This window comes from Myotis nattereri (assembly GCF_964212035.1).
Source record: "Myotis nattereri genome assembly, chromosome: 17".
Taxonomy (NCBI): Eukaryota; Metazoa; Chordata; class Mammalia; order Chiroptera; family Vespertilionidae; genus Myotis; species Myotis nattereri.
The window spans coordinates 32,176,458-32,201,039 of NC_138092.1; the positions used below are offsets into that span (position 1 = coordinate 32,176,458).

Here is a 24,582-nt window from a genome sequence, read left to right on the forward strand (position 1 = left end):
GTGTGTGTGTGTATGAGAGAGAGAGAGAGAGAGAGAGAGAGAGAGAGAGAGAGAGAGAGAATACACATTTTCTCTATAGTAATATTATTCAGTTTTCTGAGATGGCAAAAATGTTCATTTTTTAGGAAATTCCATCAGGAACTTGAAAGATGCCTACATTGTTAAAGGACTCATATGAAATATTACTTCCTTGACCCTAAGTTCATCCATTTCATGAAACTGAAGAGAGAGACATGGATAGGGTTGGCGTTTGAGTTGGTGGCCCAGAAAACAATAGCTTCTAATTCACATTTCTTCTTGTGGCTACACAGACTTCAGAAAGCAGAGTTGATTGCTTTTACAGTGCCACATGGCTCCATAAACCCATCATCAGCACTTGCCTGTTGAGTTAAACCTCAGCTGTATTTGGCACTGTAGTCACCCCACAAATGGATTTCTTAGTTTCAAGCCTCATTAGTCCCACAATACACTCCTGCTCTCTTTAATCCAAACCCTCCATCCAGTTCAGGGCACTTGGCCGATATTCTGTTCATCTCTCTTGAATGGTACATGTTTCTCTTTTACACCAAATTAGATTAACTCCTGCCCGGCCAGTGTGGCTCAGTGATTGAGCATCAACCTCTGACATAGGAGGTCACAGTCAATGCTTTATCAGGGCAGGTTGCAGGCTCGATCCCCGGTAGGGGGCATGCAGGAGGTAGCCGATCAATGATTCTCTCTCATTACTGATGTTTCTGTCTTCCTCTCCCTACCTCTCTAAAAATCAATAAAACATTTTTAAAAATTAGATTAAGTCCTAATTTTTAAAGCCTTCTCCCAAAACCGACTTCATGCAGAAAGTCTTTAGAGAAGCACACTATACCCACACTAATTCTTATTTAAATACTAGAGGCCTGGTGCAAGAAATTTGTGCACTTGGGGGTGGGGGTCCCTCAGCCCAGCCTGCGCTCTCTTGCAGTCCGGGAGCCCTTGGGGTATGTCTGACTGATGACTTAGGTCCCACAGGGAGCAGGCCTACACTGTCAGTCGGACATCCTTAGAACTGCCGCGGAAGTGGGAGAGGCTCCTGCCACCACCACTGTGCTCGCCAGCCATGAGCCCGGCTTGGGCTTCTGGCTGAGTGGCACTCCCGCTGTGGGAGCACACTGACCACATGGGGGCAGCTCCTGCATTGAGCGTCTGCACCCTGGTGGACAGTGTGCATCATAGCAACCGGTCGTTCGGTCGATTTGCATATTAGCCTTTTCTTATATAGGATTTCTTTTACTATTTTCATTGGATTAAAAAATACGCTTTCTTTTAGTGCTTACAGCTCTTTTTAAATTTGTCTAGTAGGTTTTCTGGTTCTCACCAGGAGCCCACCCCCCGCACCACAACAAAGACAAATACACATTTTTTAAAAGTCAAATACTACCATAGTCTTATAATGGAGGCAGCAGTATCTTACTCAACTCTTCCCCAGGCCTAAGTTCAATCCCAGCTATTTCCTGCAACAACTTAATGATACAATGTCTTCTTTTCCTTCGTCTTCATCGTGCAATACAGTTAAATCCACACATCGTTCATACACCTGGGTAAATTCACATTCAGGTTTTATAATATTTTGACAATGAGGTATCATTCACACTTGAGTTGTAATGATTACACTTCATTTCACATAATCCCTTGTCCTTGGCTTAATTTTCTAATGCACTTAGCATCTTTCTTCCTTACAGCAATGAAGGAGTGTGAGAAAAATCTCAACACTATTCTCCCTTTTGCCGAAAACATCATAAAAGCTATTATTTTTCTTTCTCTCTCTCTCTCTCTTTTTCTGCAGAGAACCCGCCAGTAGCCATCTGCCTTGCTTTCCTCTGAACAGGTTGCTGTCTGGGCTTGCTGGACAACTGTCCTTGGCTTCCGCCTGGTATCGGGCTCCCTAATGAGTGAATTCTAGTCATTCCTGAGAAAGAACACACCACAGATAAAATTGAATTTCTGAACATTTCTGAAGCTATTCATACACTTGATTGAAGGCCTGGCCATGTGCAGAATTCTAGGCAGTAAATAACTTCCTTTTAGAATTTTGCAAGCATTGCTCCATTGCATTATAACTTTTAGTATAGTGTAGTGTTTGGAGGTGTAAAATTTAGAGCCAGACAGCCTGGATGTGAAATCTGACTCTGCCACGTAATTAGCTGTGTGATATTGGGCAAGTTACTTAACCACTCTGTGCCTTAGGTTCCTCATTTATAAAGAGGGTAAAATGCTGCTACTTCCCTTAAGAGTCTCTAAGAAGATTAAATGTGCCGAAACCGGTTTGGCTCAGTGGATAGAGCGTTGGCCTTCGGACTGAAAGGTCCCAGGTTCGATTCCGGTCAAGGGCATGTACCTGGGTTGCGGGCATATCCCCAGTGGGGGAAGTGCAGGAGGCAGCTGATCGATGTTTCTCTCTCATCGATGTTTCTAACTCTCTCTCTCTCTCCCTTCCTCTCTGTAAAAAATCAATAAAATATATTTTTTTTAAAAAAAAGAAGATTAAATGTGCTTAAAAGCACGTGTGTTGTATGTAAGTATAGTTATGATGATGATGATGATGATGATGATGAAGATTTTAAGATCTTTTTATTTCTGGTTTCCTGAAATTCTATGGCAACATGCCTTAATGTAAATGCTAGAAACTCAGCAGTCCCTTCAATATGGAAATTCATCTAACTGAGTTTTAAATATTTTCTCCTGCGGAGGAAAACAGGACCATTCAGAGAGACATTTTTGCTAAGGCGGGTAGTAAACGTTGCAGATTGCTAAGTAAGGGGAGTTGCTAAGGAAAATCATTACCGAATGGGATGAGTTTGCCAGGGTTGCCAGAACAACATTCCGCAGCCTGGGTGACTTCAACCACAGGCGGCTAGAGTCTCTCAGTTCTGGAGGCCGCAAGTCCAAGCTCGAGGGGTTGGCAGGTTTGGTTTCTTTGGAGCCCTCTCTCCCTGACTTGCAGATGGCCATCTTCTTACTATGTCCTCACATGGTCTTTCCTTGTGTGCTCACACCCCTTCTGTGTCAAAATTTCCTTTCCTTAGAAGGACACTAGTCATACATATTGCATCAGGGCCCACCCTAACAGCCTCGTTTTAACTTAAGCACCTCTCCAAAGGCCCTATCTCCAACGCAGTCACATTCTGAGGTACTGGGGGGACTAAGGCTTCAACCTATGAATTTGGGGGGCGGCAGGGGGACACAGCCTATAGCACTAATGCAGATTCAGGTTAGAACTAGTTCCAGCTAAGAAAGCAAACAGCAGATGGAGGGGATCAGAGAAAAATTCACATCAACATGGGAATAAGTAAGAAGAATTTTACAGGAGCAACATAAAATATAGGCATGGAAAAGGGCAGAAAAAGCTATGCTTTTAACATGTGGGCAAAACATAATGCAAGAACTCTTAAAACTCAGGTTAACACACACAGGATTGAGCAAGTAACCGTGTGATTAGCTGTTAAGAAAAAGCCTGTTAAGAAAACACTGATACTGGCATTTGAAAAGTCCCAGAGATGTATGTACTTTGAAAGGTTCTGACTCTAAATTAAGAAAAGACACGCGGCACAGTTTAGGCATTAAATTGGAGTTAGAAGGAATTGATAACAATGGCGCTTTAGGAGAATGTATACCACATTTTACTTAATTGTCTGAGAACCTGCTTGTAATAGTTAATTATTTTAGGAATTTATCTGATTTCTTTTAGAGATAAAATCAGCTTACTTAAATCTTAGCCAAAGCATGCCTGTACTTTTTAATATGGTGAAGATAAGACAGAGGAGCAGTATATTCTCCTTATAAAGAAACCGGGGGTGGGCATCCCCCGAGTGCTGAGCTGAAGGTAGGAAATCAGAGCAAATACAATAGTGAGTCTAATGCCCACACGGCAAATTCTCTTTGCAATAAGTTTAATAAAACCTCCTGGGAAATTAGTGGCATTAATGCAGCAATCTCTTTCTGGCCCTAATGCATTTTAATCAGATTTCCTGTTTTCCACGTTGATAAAGGAAAACATCTGACATTTATTATTGTGGAAATAAAGACCAACCAAGTGGAAAAGCACAGGCTATTTATTCAGGGCTTGCTAGGGCAAGGGAGTCAGCCGCCCTCCCTGGTGCTCTGGCTGAGAAGTAGGAATGCCATAGAGCAGTGGTTCTCAACCTTCCGGCCCTTTAAATACAGTTCCTCATGTTGTGACCCAACCATAAAATTATTCTTGTTGCTACTTCATAACTGTCATGTTGCTACTGTTATGAATGGTAATGTAAACATCTGATATGCAGGATGGTCTTAGGCGACCCCTGTGAAAGGGTCGTTCGACCGCCAAAGGGGTCACGACCCACAGGTTGAGAACAGCTGCCATAGAGAGAAGCGCCCAAGGTACCTGATCTGGAGGCTGGAGGCAGGGGCAACTGTGAGCGGGCTGACAGGAGCGTGTATGGCTGTCTCTGGTTCGTCTTATGTTGGAAGCAGGGCCAAGCATTAGGGAAGCTGTCAGTTACTAATCATTTAGCCCATTTGGGCCAAATACACACAAGTTATTGTTTAGTTTCCCGGATTGTCACCAGAGAGCAACGTGGCTTCCTGACACATAGTGGGCTGGCTTCCTGGGGTACTGCTTGTAGATAAGGGATTGGCTTCTCGGGCTGTTCAGTGCAGGTTGTAGTCAAGGTTCTATTTTTACGTATAGGCTGGACATGGTCTGTTTGTCTATTTAGTCTCTCATTATCCTTTCTGAAGGGAAAAGAGAACTCAAGGCACCCAGCACGGGGGCAAGACGAGAGTCTGGAGAACTGAATTTTAATTTTTCTAGACAGCGGGAGAACCAGGGTTTCTTTTTCTAGGATACAGGAGGAAAGACAGTCCAGGTTGCCAGGAGAAACGTGTCTGGGACGCAGACAGCGAAGGAGACCCGCAGTCCTCAGACTGTAGCCCAGACTGGCAGGGACAATGGCCAACAAAGGTAAGAGGAGAGACCTCTTCATGGCTCTACCTACTGTGACTAGTGTGCTGAGCTATGTCCTGAGGGAGCCACAGCTAGGAGCAAACCCCACAAAGCTAAGGAGCTAAGAGTCTGCTGGGGAAGCTTTCTGTGTCTACACAAAATATATCACCTGATAAACAGATAAGCAGATGACCTATAATGTGTATGTGACACCATTGTAATCAGCTAGTTATTAATAATAGGAATGGAGCGAAGGGAAGGCAGACATTATAAGCATGGCCATTTGGGCAGTTTCACCAGGAAGCTGCAACTTTTCACTTCCAAAGGAATCTCCAATCCATCCCCTGCAAAGCACTGGGGATGCAGCAAAGGGGAGACAGATGCATGTTCAGTAAAGTCAGGATGACATAAGATGCCTGTCAGTCAAACCTGGGAACAGAGACCACTGGCCAGAGGGGCAAGGCCACTACAAGCCCATGAAAATTTGGAAATACATAATCCCCGAGACAAAGGAGTTTTCTCCCTCTTGGCTCCCTTGTTTTGCACTTGCCCCTGTTCCCTCCATGGCCATGTGGACCCCCCACATGATGGTCTAATGGACTGCAGCTGGGAACTCAAAAGAAGCTAGCGTGATGCTGGATTGGACTCTGCTCCAACATGGGATGGAAACTCTGGGCACTGGCTTTGATTGTGGCCCTGATGAAGGCACACTGGGACTTGTTCTTTGGTGGGACAAAGGAGAATGGGACCTTGGAAACCCAGGGGATTCATTCCACAGAAATCAAGCTTTCTACAGTATGTCATCCTCCCGGAGGGGCCCCCAGAAATTCTTATTCTAGCAGAACCCCACTTTCACCAATAACATACATGTATGTGTACGGTTAAGACATCAATCTATGTGTCTGTGCAGTAAGCCACAGATCATGACCTACTCAATCAAACATTTGGAACTGCAAATGCAGTACCAACCTACAGGTACAGTTTGCAATTGTCCAAAAGTATCAAACACTGTACTGTGAGTTGCCAAAGAAAGCCACACATAAAGCCAATTTTTAGCATCTTTTTTTTCCTTCACATTCACAAACACTGAAAACCGACCAATTTCACTTTGAGAAAGAAAACAGCCTTTTAGTTTGAAATAATTCAAAGTATAAGAAATATTTTATCCTTTTGCTATTGCTATAGTTGGCATCACATGCAGTCGTGTCCTATAACCTCAGCAGTGTTCACATTCCAACACACACAGGAACACCCTGGATGGTGGGTTTTTATTGTATTTTGTTTTGGTTTTGAGTCTTACCAAAAGCTCAAAGGAGAGTAACAACAGAGGTCATTATTTGGTACTTAAAGATAAAAGAAATGGAGGCTTTGCTTCGCTGGGTGAAATGACTTGCCCACGGTGTCAGAGCTGAGAGCGAAAGGAACCTGCTTCTAATTGTAGACCCCCTTTAAAAAGTCCTCCTTTTCAAAAGGGGACCCACAACCAGCAGGTTCCCCAAGTTCTCTGAACTCCCCTGGTGATATTGTCATTTTCAGTAAAAAATATCATTGGTTTCCAAAAAGCTTAAAGTTTGAGTTACAAAAATAGGATTAAGCTATTAGCTGATCTTGAGGCGCTGTTTTCAGCACTTCCTCAGACTTAACACTTTTCTATAAAATCACGAATCCTCTTATTTCACAGCTTAATTGCACTGTAAATCTGACAGTTTTACTTCTTTCTCAATCCAGTTCATCTCAGTGAAAACAATCAAATATTTAATCACACCACAAGAAATGTTGAACCACTAATGTTATTATTACTGTATGTCTTCCTTTTCTTCTTTGTCCAGGTGACGTTATTCATACACAATAGATCTCTTAATAAAAGCTCCAGTCTGAAGGCAAATGACAGAGAGCCTTATCATTCTAATCAATCATTCTTAAGTACTGTGTCACACCATCGGCAAAATATTACCGGGCCCACCTCTAACGGAAATAAAACTACAATATGAGGAAAGGAAAACTTATCTGTTTATATCTGAGCGGCTGTTCGGAAACACCCAAACACTCAAAGGATTCAAGGGCGTTCTTTTTCCCCAGGGATGAATGGAGGACAGAATTAGATAGCAGGAAAAACAAATACAAAAGGGATGTTTTAAATAATGGCTTCCCGTTGCTCTTGGCTGTTGGTTTTCCATGTTCTTCCTATGCATGCATGTTTACATCTAAATTCACCTCCGAATAAGGCGGATCAAAGAATAATCTCAAAAAAAGGAAGAGCAACTTTCTTAAGGTATGATGGCTTTTTTCCCCCACTAGAAGAGATTTCTTTTCTCTTTTCTCTTTATAACCTAGCAAAGACTTTAATCCATTTTTGTTTCAATTTCTATGTTAAATATCCCCAAGGCACTTAGGGCTCTGATATTTGTGATTTGGACAACCACCTACTACATTTTAACGAGCACATACCTAAAAGAAAAAACTCCAGTGGAATATTTTTCTCTAAATCTTTTTCATTGAGTTGCATAGCCTCTCATCCCCCCCACCACACCCCCCAAATGGCAAAGTATACAATAAAGGGCAACTATGACATTCAACAAACGGGGAAAACAAATGATGACTTTTACTAACATTGTCTCATGCCTTCATGCCTTCAAGAAAATGGCCCTCTACATCTCCCTGGAACACACAATGAGGATAATTTAAATGAAAATGTACCATCCATGGCAGTTAATTGTCACAGAAAAACCTGAATGTGGGTGATAATCCTAAAAGGATTTTGACTAAGCACGGTGGCTACCAGATTTAGAAGGTTTCCACTTTAAGATGTTAATGCCTGGGTGAGGATCCACGTTTGGATCCGAGAGCACACCTAGGTCAGCGAGGGCACTGAACACTAGGTCACCTTCCCAGCATCCATTGTGCCTCTTTCTCCTTCCTCACAGGACCCTGATTTAGTCCAGATATCCACCCTCCTGCAGATAATCCACTGAATGTAGAGGAATATGGCCTTTTCCCTGCTCCAGGTTGACCTGTTGTTTTAAGGAAAATCTCATAGCCCCTTGCCAATAACTCATCCAGAGCGGAAATGTGACTTCAGTTGACTCAATCAGACAGAAGGGAAAGCCTTTTGCTCCCTGCTGGAAGGAGAGGGACAACAGTCTTTTTCCTGCTGCAAACTTGTTCCCTCAAGCTGTTGCCAGCTACTTGGTTTCTCAGACTCCCTTATAACTGTGAGTACCCATGTGACATGGTTATGAACAACAGAACAGAGGCGGCTTAGAGCAGCGGTTCTCAACCTGTGGGTCGAGACCCCTTTGGGGGTCGAACAACCCTTTCACAGGGGTCGCCTAAGACCATCGGAAAACACATATATAATTACATATTGTTTTTGTGATGAATCACTATGCTTTAATTATGTTCAATTTGTAACAATGAAAATACATCCTGCATATCAGATATTTACATTACGATTCATAACAGTAGCAAAATTACTAAATTTTCATAGCAACGAAAATAATTTTATGGTTGGGGGTCACCACAACATGAGGGACTATATTAAGGGGTCGCAGCATTAGGAAGGTTGAGAACCACTGGCTTAGAGGTTTCTAGAAGGCCATATAGGGCTGGTATGGTGCTGAACAATGTTAAGAAGCCCCCAAATCCTTTCCAACTCTCCCCCACCCGCCCCATTCTGGTTGCTGCTGGCAGCCATCCGGAAGAAAGCTGGCACTAGGACGAAGCTGACCGCGGGGGGAGGCGCACAGACAGGAAAACCTGCCCCAATTACACAGCCCCGAGGTCTGCCCTACCGCAGGGCTCCTTCACAGGAGCCAATCAGATTCCTCCTGGTGTAAGCCAGGGTCATGCTGCATTTCTGTTACCTGAACTTGAAAGCATCCTAAAAGCTACAGTAGAGAAATAAACTCACAAAGAGACCAAGAGAAAAAGATGTGCTGGGAGAGGGAGAACCAGAAGAGCTCAGTGTGATACAATCTGAGAGAGGATGGACTTTTCCAAAGAAAAGAATCACTGGCAACAACGCTAAAGGTAGCATATACTCGTACCAGGGACGCTATTTTCCCTAGACTGTTTCTGCTTGGGAATCGAACAACGTTAAAGCAATCTGCATTCACTGTCGCCACACCATGCTTTTCTGATTAATAAGATATCCAGAGGCTAACTGACGGCAGCTGACTTTACACTGGATTGTGATGATTGTTATGGATCACAATTAGTTTATGATGATTATAAAGTGTGTTTTTACAGTGAAACACAGAATAAACACGGTCAGGTAAGACTTACTCAATGTAAGTACATTGAGAGCACATTGCAACATTTCTTTTCCCCAAGTAGACCACATTAATCACTAAAGTCTTACAGATGCATTTTATTCAAGATGTTCTCAAAAACAAAAATTGGAAAAATGTAAAACATTTATCTAAAGATTGCTCCATCATTTTTACGAGTGTGAGGGAGTACTGAAGCCAAAGTGTGTGAGAACCGCTCTTTAAGGAAAATTTCTTTCTTCACCATCTCAACTGAACTTTTGGCTAATGTCACTGGATATAAACTCTCTCTCTGCCCTGACATTCTTTTCCACGGAAGCATCCTGATTGTGAGTAGGAAACAGACAGTCCGAGTTAACACTCACCTTCACCAGCTCAGTGTAGCCTGTTTCTTTTGGGGTCCACCAAGGCTGGGCTTTCAGTCCGTTCACGTTGTAGAGCGAGCGCTGCCAAACAGATGCAAAATGGCCCCTCTTGTGCCCAAGCTCGTACCACTTATAAGCCTGAAAGAACAGAAAAATGAACTGCAAACGAGGCATTTTTATTAATTTTAAAATTAAAGTCACTAATAATCAAGTGTTACTTTGCAACATTTAAATAAAGAGCTTGCTGGTCAGGCGTGCCCAAACCTGTTACACTGGTGAAGACTGTTATTGTATTGGGTCCCTGGTTATGACCCATTATGATAAGTGAATGTGTGATTTTATTTCCAGCCTGAGGCTGTGTGGTCTTTTAACACAGGATTCATGCTGCATGCACTCTGGTCTCTCTGTGTTCAGTAGAGTCGAGGACTTACTTGTTGAGTAATAAACAATTTTAGACACTGACGTAGACTATATAGTCTAGCTTTTATTTCTTAAATTCTGTTTTTGAGTTTCCTTTTAAAAGAATTGTGATTTTGCTAATTTCTTCAAAGATATCTGCATTTATTGAATTAGAATTCTAAAATCAAGAGTTCCTCTTTTCACATGTATTTTCTTTCTGTGTCCGCATTTAGGAAGGCCACCCAAGGAAACAGTGTAAATCCTCCTCCATTAAATTAAGTAGACAAGCCAGGCTGGTGTGGTTCAGTGATTGAGCATTGAACTATGAACCACGAGGTCACAATTTGATTCTCAGTCTGGGCACATGCCCGGGTTGTGGGCTCCATCCCCAGTGTGGGGCAATGCAGGAGGCAGCCGATCAATGATTCGCTCTCATCATTGATGTTTCTCTCTCTCTCTCTCTCTCTCTCTCTCTCTCTCTCTCTCTCTCTCTCCCGCTCCCTCTCTGAAATCAATAAAAAAATATTAAAAAAATAAAAAGAGACTTTTTTTAAAAAAATTAAGTAGGCAAAAGGAAATCGTATTCTGAGTTGGCATTAATATAGTGATAGCCCATATTGGATTTTTTTTAAAGGGGGATTTTGTTCCTTTTTTTTTCCCCTGCCATAAGGATAACATCTGTGGCTTGAGGCTAGCTGTAACATGATATGACTGGCCCCCAAGAAGACTAGCCCTTTCAGGGACAGCTGGCTGCAAACTGCGCTGCTCCATCTGTCTCCCTCAGATGATGCCGGGCCATATGCCCTCCGGGAGGCCCTCCCCACAGGTCTCCCCCAGGCGCACACTCCACTGTCCTCAGGGCAGAGGACAACCTAGTGATCCATCAACAGTAACCCCTCCATACTGTAAATCTGATCTAATGATTACTTTTAAAGAGTGATTTTAAATACACATTTTTATCAATTAAACACCACCTTTTAATACCAAGCAGATAAAAAGATGTTCCTAAAACTCCAGATATACTTTAAATGTAAACTATAGTGACTTTTACCTCTTAAAATTCATACTTGGAAAATTCTCTCGTTAGAAAAATCAAGTGTGATAGCAGTACCACTTCATATATTCGGTAACTCTTTTCAGTTTACTTGCTTTTACGTGTGATCAGCAGTTGATCTTTCTAAGAACTGCAAATATCTACAATTTATAAATGGTGACGCTGAGGTTTAAAAAGGCTACAATCTTGAACCATAACCCACAGCGCCTGACAATTTGCTCCACAACTACTCTTCAATCATATTTTCAATGAAGGTAAAGTCATCTTCAATTGCATAGAGGACCCAATGAATTTAGCCAGAGGAAAAACACACACACACATCTAAACTACTTTTCAATAAGAATTTGCAAAAACATTAAGTTAGAATCCTTTGAAATTTTCCTCTTTATTGTTTCCCTTTTATACTTCTTACCAAGAATACTGAAATAGACTAGCTGGGGGGCACCTTCTTAATAAATGTGTTTTCTATACTTCAAATTATTGCCAGGTATGGTTACACACACACACACACACACACACACACACACACACACACACACGACACAGAAATTACATGTCAAATGATTCCAACTCAGAAAATCCCAGGCCACACCTAGGGAACAGGTTATGTCATACATGGCCCCGGCCAGGGTCCACTATGCCTGGGGCTCGGTGCGCAGTGGGGCCTGCAGACACACTTGTGGTGTGAACAGTTGGCTGCAACCTGCCTGTGGAGGACCGTGAATGTATTCTCTTGGAAATAGAACTGATTTTTATTTTGCAACAGGGGGTATTGGACAATGAAAGTTAAGTCTAAAGCAAGAAGCAGCAGTCAGGTTTTTACAGCCATCGCCACATGGAAGGTGACAACAGACAACACAGACTGAGCAAGAGGGAAGGTGACACAGGCGCCAAAGACACTAGGAAGCTAACGCTCAGATCCTGGCCTGTCTAGACGGGAGGCCTCTGAGAAGGAGGAGGAGCTAGAGCTGATTCAAGTCCAGATCCTGGGAAGTCGGCAATGTCATCAAATGAGAGATGGAACCCAGGAAGGCAAAGGGGTTAGAGGAAGAAGATAAGAGAGTTGTCTTCGTGACATTGTGTGGTGGCATTAAGCAAGCAACAGACATACAAATCGGACTCTGAGTGGGAGAGGAGAGCTGGAATTTGGGAGTAATGAAGATGCTGGGAACAGCTGAGTGTGAACTGCTGAGATGGTCATGGTCTGTCTTCCTCCCACTCCTGTCCATACGGAACACACCGTTAGGAAAACCTTCCTCAAAAGCAACCTTAATCAGGCTCGGCAGCACTGGGCTGTGGGGTGCTTCTCTCGGGGGCCTGAAGCCGAGCTCCAAGCAGAGAACATGAAGATGGCCGCTTGCTGATGGGCAAACTCAGAGCATGACAGTCAGTTCACAGATTCCATACCTGCCGGGAGCCGGTCCATGCTTGCTGTTTCAAGGGACCTGGCATATATGGCATACTGTTCTTAATATGTTTGCTCACCTTCTAGGCACTATGTGTTTTAACCCAGGTCTCTGAGAAAGGTTGTTTCCTCAGGCAGGGATTTTCCCCTGAAGTTAGGGAGGGAATAAAACCTCTTAACTAAGTGCCAGGTGGGTAATTAATCACTTTAACTACGAACAATCATGCTTAAGCTACATAATCTTTACTTCCTGGAATGGAGATAAGAAACGCCCTAACCTTTGGAATAGAGATTGATAGGATTGGAATCAACTGGTATAAATACAGTTGTAACAAGACAACAGCAGACAGAACTCAGGAGACAGAAGAAGACAGAACCTACACAGACAGAACCTACACAGAACCTACAGACAGAAGAACTTCGCTGGAGAGAACATGGCAAAAGATCCTGGACTGAACCTGACTAGAACCTGGTGACTGAACCTGGCTGGAGAACCTGGACAGAACCTGGCTGGAGAACCTAGCGAGGGAACATGGCTACAGAACCTGGCTGGAGAACCTGGAGAACCTGGCTGGAGAACCTAGCAAGACAACATGAACACAGAACCTGGCTGGAGATCCTAAGCAGAACCTCTCTGGAGATCCAGACCAGAACTTAGCTGGAGATCCTGGCTAGAGATCCTGGCTAGGCTGCTGATCAACTGAACGCTATCTCCGTGTCATTCCTTCTTTGCCGACTCCGTCCACACCTTTGGGGACCCCTGGACCCGCTGGGGTTGGACCCCGGCACATACCTAACATCAAGAATATACTACATGGGGCTTTGCCCGGCCGGTGTGGCTCAGTGGTTGAGCGTCGACCTATGAACCAGGAGGTCATGGTTCAATTCCTGGTCAGGGCACAAGCCCGGATTGCAGGCTCCATCCTCAGTGTGGGGCGTGCAGGAAGCAGCCAATTAATAATTCTCACTCATCATTGATGTTTTTTTTTTTCTTTCTCTCTCTCCCTTTCTCTCTGAAATTAATCAATAAGTATTTTTTAAAAAAGCATATACTGCCGAAACCGGTTTGGCTCAGTGGATAGAGCGTCGGCCTGCGGACTGAAATGTCCCAGGTTCGATTCCGGTCAAGGGCATGTACCTGGGTTGCGGGCACATCCCCAGTAGGGGGTGTACAGGAGGCGGCTGATCGATGTTTCTCTCTCATCGATATTTCTAACTCTCTATCCCTCTCCCTTCCTCTCTGTAAAAAATCAATAAAATATATTTTTTTAAAAAAGCATATACTAACATGGGGTTTCTACATTCCACTTGTTTTCATTCCACTGTAAGGATGAGTCCTTGTGAACTTTTAAAATTCAAGAACTGTGCTGTTCTGTGCATATTAATTATAAGTAAGCGGATAGAACGACAGTCTCCTAGGTTCAAATCCCAAGCCCTAACAAGTGTTCAGCCCTTGAAGTAAGGGCTGTTTTCATCGAAGATGTGAGAAGAAGCCATAGACTTCTTTGATCTATCTGTCTTTGCCCTGGACCCTGAGATGTTCAAAGATAAATTAATCAGTGAGAATAATTACATTTATAGAAATCAAACGTGAACATTTATCCAGTGTTAAGACACTGCAGCAAAATCTTTCTTATCCCTTTCATTCAAAGGAGGTATCAGGCATCTACACCTAAAAGAATGAAGGAACACCAAAGCGATTGCTAATCAGCAATTTCTTCTCCCTTATTTCTAATTCAGAGTCTACTTCGTCCTTTTATCCGTGGCTCTAAGGAGAGCCCAGCCTGGAGCCATGGGATGGTGCAGCACTTATCTGGAGATGGGCTTCACTGTCCAGCAATGTCCTGTCAGTCACGGTGGACTGATTGGGAGAGTTTTGGCATTTATACATCATGACTAATGATCTAATGTTCTTATTTTTTAAAACATACATTTTATTGATTTTTTAACAGCGAGGAAGGGAGAGGGATAGAGAGTTAGAAACATCGGCGGGAGAGAAACATCGATCAGCTGCCTCCCGCACACCCGCCACTGGGGATGCACCCGCAACCGAGGTACATGCCCTTGACCGGAATTGAACCCGGGACCCTTCAGTCCACAGGCCGTCGCTCTATTCACTGAGCCAAACCGGTCAGGGTGATCTAATGTTATTTTTAAAGAAGCTGACATTGTACCCAGAAAATGTTTAACAGCCACAAAGAAAATATGTAACCTGTTTTAGTTACTACATTTTTCTGAGTCAGTACCTGCTATTAGTATTTCTACAGGTATTCATCTTAAACTTGGTATTAAATATTTCACAGGGTAATTTACACAATTAACTATGGGGTTCAGGGAGCGTAGGAATCAGTTGAATAAAGACTTCATTCTAAAATAACCACTTTTTAAGTTCCCAAATAAAAATAAATCTAAGCAAACTGTTGAAATATTTTTAAATATTTAAACAATCTCAAAGATATCTATTTCACATTTAAAAAATATTTTTCAAGGCAATGTCTACCATTCTATACATTCACACAGACACATAGGCACGCTCACTCACACTCACACACACACACACACACACACACACACACACTCCTATTTAGAGACTGCTCTTATGATTATTCTACTCAGATACTTTCTTGAAAGAAACTACAGAAGCCAAATCTGAAAAATTCTTTATAAGATTAAGTAAGAGTTGTTGGGTTGTTTCAAAAAAACTTAAATCATCACCTTCAAAAAATCATGTTAAAAAAATAACTTTCTCTTAGAAATAATTTACCCCTGCTCTATCCTCTTTTAGAACAAAAACATCATAAACACATTACCTCTTTGTTTCCAACCCGCTGCATGGCATCCCCCAGGTGAAAATAAAATCGTCCATCATCAGTGCCAGGATCCCCAGATTCTATTCCTTCCTGTAGAAAAGGCAGTGTTAGCATTTATGAAAGAATACCACAGTCAATTTATTGATTTACTTAATCTTTATATACCATTTGAAAATCAAAGAACCAGACAAATTCATCTCAACATTAAAGTTTGGCAATTAGATTACCGGTCAATATTTACAATGCAAAACCAAAAGGAGGTAGTAGAAGTTAAAATTTAACAATACATTCATCATTAATTAACAGCAGACTAGCCCATAAAATTAGTACGATGCTTTGTGAATTGTCTCTGTGGATGTGATCATATTTCAATATCCCAAATAATTTCTTTGGCTGGGTACCTATCACATTTATTTGGTTTTCCAAATCTAAACATATGTCACCTAGAGGCTTGTTTAACAATGCCTGAACCAAACTGTTTAGTTACTCATATATGCCGGAGGTGACAGAGGCCCACCTGCAAGTAATATTTTTCCCTCTACAAACAAATATGCCCTCACCTTTTAACAAAGTATTTTATAAAACATTTGATAGGACTAAAGCGAATTGGAATCTCTGAGAATGTAACTGTTATTAAACAAGTCTTATTATAAAACACTTAGCTGATATTTATCTCCATCTCCCCCATAAGGACTGAAATGGAGATTTATGTAAAAAGAAAGAGAAAATATTAAAGCAAGAGAATAAACTTTAAAAAATAAAAAAAGGGACAAAGGTATAAAAATATTTCAATATCAAGGATTTCCTTTTAAAAATTTGCATCTTTGAGGCTTTTTCACAAGAAGCCCGTTTTCCTGGGAAGAAATTTTATGTGCATAATGTTGAGGAGTAGCTGCAACAACCCGGAGAGAAGCAGAGCTGTGATCAGGGTTCTGGACTGAGAGACACCCCAATAAATGTCCTCAGTCACTAACGGACCACCCTGCCCCCCATTTCCCCGTCTCTGAAGCAGGGAGAGTCCTGCTAGGCCCTGACTGTGTCCAAGGAAACCTAAGGGGAACACCTTAAGTCAGAGAAACACACATGCCCACAGGGTCGTGGCAGGGGATGGGAAAATCTACAGAGGCCCAGTGACAGCCAAGACAGATTGTGGGGTGCACGCCCACCTCACTCTCGTGCTGGGATGTGGGCGAGATATGACCTTTTATGAGAAACCAGAAATCTGCATAATTATATAAAATGTTCAGATTCTCAACACAGGCAAGCAATTAAAATTGTTTTAAGAGTTATGTTGGCCAAATATAACGTGCAGGCTATTTGTGATCCGTGGGCTGTTATTTGGTACCTCTGATTTAAGCCCTGTGTTATAAGAGATCATAAAAGTATAATATACTACTACTTAAAAAAAAAAAAGTTCATTGACATTCAATCAGCTACCTGTCCAATATGGTAGCTGCTGGCTCATGTCATTATTTAATTTAAAATTTATTAGAATTAAAATGTCAATTCTTCAGTCATACTCGCCACATTTCAGGTGCTCAGTGGCCACGTGTGGCCAGTGGCTACTAGAGTGGAGAGGACAAATAGAGGACATTTCCACTGTGCAGGCAGTTCCACCAGTAGCCCTGGGCTTGACCAAATGTGATGCTAGCCAGCTGACAAAGATTCAGCTAGATATGAGGGGAAAAAATGACAGCATATTTTAATCTGAGTATTTTGAGCTACCAGGCTTTTTGGAGTTTGACCTATTCGGTGTGCATTTTTTACCTCACTTTGTATAAGCTGTCCTGAGCCCTATTCGAACTAGTTTCAATCATTTAATTCATTGCCCATATTTAAAAATATTATGTCAGTAACTTTGGTCTACCTTTAAGTTTCAATAAAAACCAATAACCACTTCAGTTTTAGAAATTTCTTCATGAAGTCTTTTCCAGGAGTCACTGCTCATACAGTCGGTGTTTCTACACTGGATACTCTCAGCCACAGTGAAGGGCCACACTGGCCTATGAATGTCATGGTCAGAAGATTTACATTTTCACCATAAAAAGACTCAGCATTGCATGCCAATCAATGTACAATGCATAGATTGACTCAGAACAGTCGGAAAATGGACAAAGAGCAAGGGCCGGGACAGTTACCTTCAAATAGGGAATGCTTTCTGCAATCTTGTTCTGGGCCTTCAGGATAAAGCCGTAATGTACTTTAGCGAAGCCATCATTTGGCGCCACTTTCAGAACCTAAACTCAAAGAGAAAAAGAAGCTACTGTGATTGACTACAAATTCTACAAATGACTGTCAAAACAAATTCTAATTAGCTTTGCTCTACTTGGATCATGACGTTACAGCTTAAAACAGTAGTGTTTAGTTTCATTGCAATATATTAAGCTTAAATGGCCTCATTTCCTCTCAACTCAATGTTTTCACACCCACACATTAGTTCTTGAAAAATGAAGGAATAACTGTGAAAAGGCAACGACTGTTAGAGTGTTACTTTAACAATGCAAATAAGCAAAACATCTGTCGATTGTTATGACTTCAATATATTTTTAGTAATCAAGAAAAACTACATTTGCTACCTTAAAGTCAACTCTGAATGATTATACACTTCTTTACATACATGCCTTATACATTACCTTAACAGAAAACTTAGTTTGCATTTGTAATATATCATGATCCACTGATTCAACGTAAATTTCTTGAAGGTCTAGCCATTTTCTAAAACAATATTCTTTTTTATTGATTTCAGACAGTAAAAGGAAGAGATAGAAACATCAATGATGACAGAGACTCATTGATCAGCTGCCTCCTGCTGGCCCCCCTCCCCCCACTGGGGGTCAAGCCCTCAACCTGGGCATATGCCCTGACCTGGAATCGAACCATGATCTCCTGGTTCATAGGTCAATGCTCAACCGCTGAGCCACACTGGTCGGGCTAAGGTCTAGTGGTGATCAAATCCAATATTCTGTGATAAAACCCGGGTAAATATTTAAAATAAATCAAATTATGGTTTATCATATGCATTTATTATGATTAAAGATTAATTATGCAAAGTGCCTCTAAATTAAATATTAGCAGTGAGAAATCAAAACAATAACATTCAACTTGGAGAGCTGCTTAAACAAACTAATTTACAGGACAAAAGTGAAAGATGAAGAGGTGTGGGCTGAGTGAATATCCCGTAGCTTCTCTTTCTACTTGAGCCCAAGTAGGAAAGGGGTGCACAGCCATGAAGGGTTCCTTACACGGAAGGATAAGTGTGAGGAGAGGATACTTTAGCATTTTCCAGCTTGCATCCAGTCCCACAGCTCATCCATCGGCAAATCCAGACAACACCACCTTTAAAATATATTCAGAATCATACCCCTTATCCCCTTCTTCACCACTGCCACCCTGGTCCGAGTCTCACCTCTCCCCTACCTGCACCCCAGCCCTGCTCTCCATCACCCGTTCTCCACCCGGGGCCCTGAATGGGCTCACGAATCCTAGGTCAGATGTCATCCCCACTCTGTTCAAAACCCAAAAGGGCTCCACTTCACTCAGAGTAAGCCCACGTTTTAGGAACAGCGTCCGAGGCCCCCCTTGAACTGGCCTATCTACTTCTCTGGCCTCCTCTCCTACCCACCTCCCACCAGCTACTCTGAGGCACTCTGGACTCCTTGATGCTGAAATGCAAGCCAGAGGCATGCCTGCCTCAGGACCTTTGCACCTGTGGCGCTCCTTTGCCCCAGTCTTCTAGATGTCCACATGGCTCACTCCCCAACTTCCATAAAGTCCTTGATCAAAGGTTACCATCTCAGTGAGGCCTACGCCCAACCACCAGATATAGAACAGACCCCCTCCTCCCCGTCCTGACTCCTTATCCTGACTCCTCTTTATTTATAGCGATTTGGATCTCCATCTGACTTATTATTTATTCCACCCTCCTACTACAAAGTAAGCTGTACAGGGATTGTGTCTGTTGCACTCACTGCTGATCCCCAGTGCTAGAACAGTGCCCGGCACATGGCAGGCTGGAAGAAGTCTGCACTGACTGAGCGGATGGGTGCATGCTGCTTTCCTCCCCAGTGAGAGCTCTGAAAGCAGGCTCTGCGGCCGCACCTTCCCAGCACCTGTTCCCAGGCGGGGTGCTGAGAAGAGCTCCACAAATGCCCCCGGAATTGAAGCAGATGGAGGCCGAGCATGTTTCCGGTAGCATAACTCTGAAGGGATTATTATACAAAGTACAGCTACACAGATGACATTTCTGCTTCCTCTAGACCAGCCGTGGGCAAACTACGGCCCGCGGCCCGTTTGAAATGAATAAAACTAAAGGAAAAAAAGACCGTACCCTTTTATGTAATGGTGTTTACTTTGAATTTATATTAGTTCACACAAACACTCCATCCATGCTTTTGTTCCGGCCCTCCAGTCCAGTTTAAGAACCCATTGTGGCCCTCAAGTCAAAAAGTTTGCCCACCCCTGCTCTAGACACACAGCTGTCATCTCAAGTAATCAGCAAAGGTGCTCCTTCACTAGATAGTGTAGAACACACAGACCTCTTCTTGGCTCCAGACATATACACATAAATGAGATATACTCGCTTTTCTCAGGGAGCTCTCAGTCAAGGCAGGGAGACTGACCCAGAAGCAGACAATGGCAGTGCAATGTGCTAAGTGTAGCTATAGCGATAGGCATGAGGCATGCAGGGAGTATAGCGGAGGGGCACCTAGCTCACTCTGGGGTGGGTGTGGCTGGGCCATATCTGAAAGGCATTTAGGGATGAATAGGAGTTCATCAGGGAAAGGGAGCCTGGGGGATAGAGAGGGCAGAAGGCCGATCACAAAAGCTCCTATTAAAAGAAAACACACACACACACACACACACACACACACAAAACAAAAACTCCTGTTTAGTTGCATGATCAAGATAATCTACCGGGGAGCAGAAAATTAAAATGCCTCTGTTTGCCTGTCTTTGAAATGTAATATTTAGTAGGCAACAGGCTCCATGGCTCTCCTCTCATCTGCATGGCAGAGTGTCCCATGTCCCTCTGATACACTTGCGATCGAGGGGAGGGTGGGCGATCAGGCAACCAGAGGCTGCCTCCCTGCTTGCTTCGCTAGGATCTCCCACTGTGCTAGCTGCAGTTCACACGCGGGTGCATGAGGGATGTGTGGGCTGTATTATCCAGCTGTAATCAACAAACGCTCAGAAAAGGACAAGTGGCTCTCTAAGATTTCTAAGAACCCCAGACTGACGTTAATACTAACAATATAACACAAATTCTCTCTCTCTCTCTCTCCTTACACACATACACAACCAAAAAATGGTATAGCTGACATTTCTAGTCACAGTACAAAGTGCATGACATTACCAGAAATTTAAAAATCATATACTAGTAATCATAATAGCATTACACATTGATATTACTAAATTTTTTTTTCCAGGGAGAATGAAAATATTTTTGGCAGTTAAATAACATTTAAAAATATTGGAAATATTGAAGTATTTTGGAGTAGCTTTTACAACGTCCATCATAAATTAGTACATACACATACATAAATATGCATTTTGCAGGTATTTGCTTAAGTATTTTTTAAATTGATTTCAGAGAGGGAGGGAGAGAGAGATAGAAACATCAATGATAAGAGAGAACCACTGATCAGCTGACCCCCGCATGCCCCATACTGGGGGTCAAGCCCATAACCCAAGCATGTGCCCTTGACCGGAATAGAACCCAGGACCCTTCAGTCCACAGGCCGACGCTCTATCCACTAAGCCAAACCGGGGAGGGCTGCTTGAATACTTTTTACTGGAATTACACAAGACCACTGCTTGGGCAATGGGAACCACTGAAGAGTTAAGCTGAGGATGGATGGTCAGATCTGTGACTGGTGTGGATGAATGCGGAGGAGTCAGGCCTGGACAGGATAAATCTGTTTAAAATGGAGGGGATTTGATAGATATTCAGAAAGTAAAGAGGAATTAGTGACTGATTACTGGATTGTAGACCCTATGAAGACATACAGTGGGGCCTTAACTTACGAGTTTAATTCGTTCAGAGACCGAGCTCGTTAACTCAAATTACTCTGTCAACTCAATGCAAAAAATCGGCCGAGAGACAGCTGGTATCTCAAAAAACTCGTTAGTCGGGACACTCGTAAGTCAAGGCCCCACTGTACTGTGTTTGTACTGTTAGCTACCATTTCCCACGCTTCTGAGGTGGCTTACATAAAGATGCATTGAATAAGCAAAGCAATACCTGAGTCGGAAGAATTTAGAGGGTTACTGGGGTGACACGGAGGGAGGAGGGAGACCCAGGAGCACCTCCAAAAGCAGGTGTGAACAACCTAAACCTAACCATTCTAAAGTTGGTCTTTGTTGAAACTAAATGCAACAAAAACCCAGAAAGGGAAAATGCATAAATTTACTTAAAGATAAAAATCAAATGAAAAAATATACAATTACACTATCAGTTTTCTGGAAATGATCTTTGAGCCATAACGTATCAGGATAAACTGTGGTTAAGGAAAGAGAATCCATTAGACACAGCTTATTAACTCTGAAGTGAAAGAATAAAAGGCAAACCACATATGTATTTTCAGTCTATTAATGTGTCTTTAAAAGGGAACCCACTCAGTTGTATTAGACAACTGTAGTTTAGACTTTGTGCATCCTGTTGTGCTTATTCAGATGGGATTATGATTTCCAATGTATAAACAACAGCAGGGGAATTTTATTTTTTCAAGATGAAGTAAAACGCTGCAGTATCTGAGCTTTAGTATCAAGTAAAAAAAAAGTGAATGTATTCAAGGAAAATTTTGAAAAGGCGAGGAAGGAAAAATCCGTAGTAAGAGAAACTGGAATGTTTTCAGATCCTGACTTAACTTCACATGTGCTTAGAACTCAGCCAATACCTGTTCATGATTTTAGGAAGGAAGGAAGGAAGGGAGGGAGGGAGGGAGGGAGGGAGGGAGGGAGGAAGGAATCCTATAATTCCATCTTATTGGCCACTGGCAGTGGCAGAACAATGGGCATATTGGATATAGTTGGACAATTCTTACATTCATACAATTCTGAATCTTTGAGATGCAGCACGCATCCCCTATCCACCCAGGGCACTGGGTGTCATGTTTAGGCCATTCGCAAATACAATGCCCCACATGGACGGGCGTGTTTTATGATCTGGACCAGGTACCTTAGTGGATGCAGGATCAATCCACTTTGCGTAGATACTCAAGATGCTATAAAAAGCAAAGGTCTTATTTATATTCTCTCAGAATAGAAAAAAAAGTTATGGTCAGGGTGAAAAGACAACAGCTCCGAAATTCAATGATTTTCAATGAAGCATCGACAGCAGTAAAAGGAAGAAAGCACCACTTTGTGAGCGACCAGTCCCCAGACGGGGCTGAACTCACTACACTGCACTTGCCAGCATTTTAAAAACAGAAGGAATCCTACTGACTATCCCTGAAGAGTAGTGTTTTGATGTAAAGAGCACCAGCTGGAAACCCATAGACAGATGTGTTCATCTCTCTTACTGAGGCATTAACTTTCTCTGGCTTCGAGTTCATTTGGTATCCTGTTTACTCCATGCCAAGTGAACTCCCTCATTGCTTGAAGGAGTCACAGTTTTCTAGATTTTATAGTTACTTGTGGCCTAGAGGTTATTTATGAAAACATCCATTATAAGGTAGAAATCATTTTAAAGGCATCGTTGCTAGAGGAACAGAGTCCGTGCCCTCTGAGAGGCGAGTCATTTACTCCACATGCCCAAGAAACTCATGCTCTGTAGCCTCTCTCTAGACCAGACTTCTAGTGAAAAAAGGAAAAGAGTTTGTTTTTATGTTCCTGAAACACTCGAGTTCCTCTTCCAGCATAGAGCCCACTTTTAGAAAGGCTGTTTGTGGACCAATAAAGATGAAGTTTTGAAGATACCACAATGATAGGTTGAAAGTTTTGATGTATCAAGTATCAACTAAACTCTAAATTCTTCTGGTCAAGGGGAAAAAGGCGATGTGAAAACAATACTAAGATGTCAACTATCATAATACATGCCATTTAGTTTAATCTATATATACAAAACCCTAATATGCAAATAGACCGAACTGCGGAACAACTGAACAACTGGTCGCTATGATGCGCGCTGACCACCAGGGGGCGTGCATGGAACATGGCAGGCATCGGCCATGGCAGGATGGTGGAGCAGGTGAGCAGGGGCGCCAGACCAAGGCGGGGCACCAGTCACTGTCATCGGGGTGAGCCTCTGGTGGTTACTGAAAATTCTTTGCTCCTGTACACCACAGTCCCACTGGCCACTCACACCTGCTGCCAGTGCCAGCCGCTTGCTCGCATCCACTGCTGGCGCCCGGTGCCAGCCTCGACTGCTCGGCGCCCCTGCGCGCCTCAGTCCCACTGCTCACACCCGCTGCTCGCACCCACTGCCAGCGCTCGGTGCCGACCCCTGATCGCTCGGTGCTGTCAGCAGCAGCTGCTGCCCCAATTGTCCCTGAGGGCTTCTCCACCCCACCCTGCTCTTGAGGGGCAATCGGGGCAGCAGCCACTGCTCACACCCGCTGACAGCGCTGACAATGCCGGCCCTGCTTGCACCTGCTGCTGGCGCTGGCCCCAATCGCTCCATGCTGGCAGTGGGTGCAAGCAGGGCCGGTGCTATCAGTGTGTGGGAGCGGTGGCGGCAGGAGCGGGACTGCTGGCAGATGGGACCGGGGGCCACGGCAGGGGTGTGGAGGATGGGCCAAGACCCGCCTCGGTGCCCACTGTAGTCTCGCAACCCACAGTTCCTTTCAAGGTGCATGAATTCATGCACTGGGCCCCTAGTTTAAAATAGAGAGAGTGAGAGATTGGGTGTATTAAGTGCAATTTACAAATAACATTAGAACATCATGTTCAAATAATTTGATGTAGTTAACAGAAGACCACTGCTTGCTCACCTTTTCATACACCTTCTTGGCATTCTCATTATCTCCTATCAGCAGGTACCCCACTCCAAGGTCATTCTTTAAGGAAGTGTCATCAGGAAATAGTTGAACTAATTTCTGAAGTGTAGCAAGAGAACCTCTCATGTGACCTGATTTAGTGGGAAGAGAAAAAAAAATCCAATAGAAATAAAAACAGATTACATACACTTTTATAGTGAGACTAAAATCAAGACAGACTATTCACCGGAGCCCGAAGACCAGCTCAAATCCAACTCTATGGATGGCTAAGGACCTATTAGGATTTCATCATGCAGTTGCAATGGTATCCCCTATAGACACTAAATATAATACTGATTATAAACACTCTAAATACATCCCTGTGTGCCCACCACTCAAAGTCAAA

The 24,582-nt window shown here is 43.0% G+C and overlaps 1 protein-coding gene across 2 annotated transcripts in view; it reads right to left on the bottom strand.

The window, feature by feature from the left end:
* ASPH (aspartate beta-hydroxylase) overlaps window positions 1–24,582 on the bottom strand; it is a 166,337-nt gene that overhangs the window by 8,068 nt on the left and 133,687 nt on the right. For both annotated transcript variants that reach the window (XM_081111506.1, XM_081111505.1), the window contains 4 exons: window positions 24,192–24,328; window positions 17,400–17,498; window positions 15,262–15,351; window positions 9,594–9,731 (listed from right to left, as the gene is read on the bottom strand). In XM_081111506.1, the coding sequence (XP_080967632.1) occupies window positions 9,594–9,731; window positions 15,262–15,351; window positions 17,400–17,498; window positions 24,192–24,328 (464 nt within the window). The remainder of the gene's footprint in view (window positions 1–9,593; window positions 9,732–15,261; window positions 15,352–17,399; window positions 17,499–24,191; window positions 24,329–24,582) is intronic.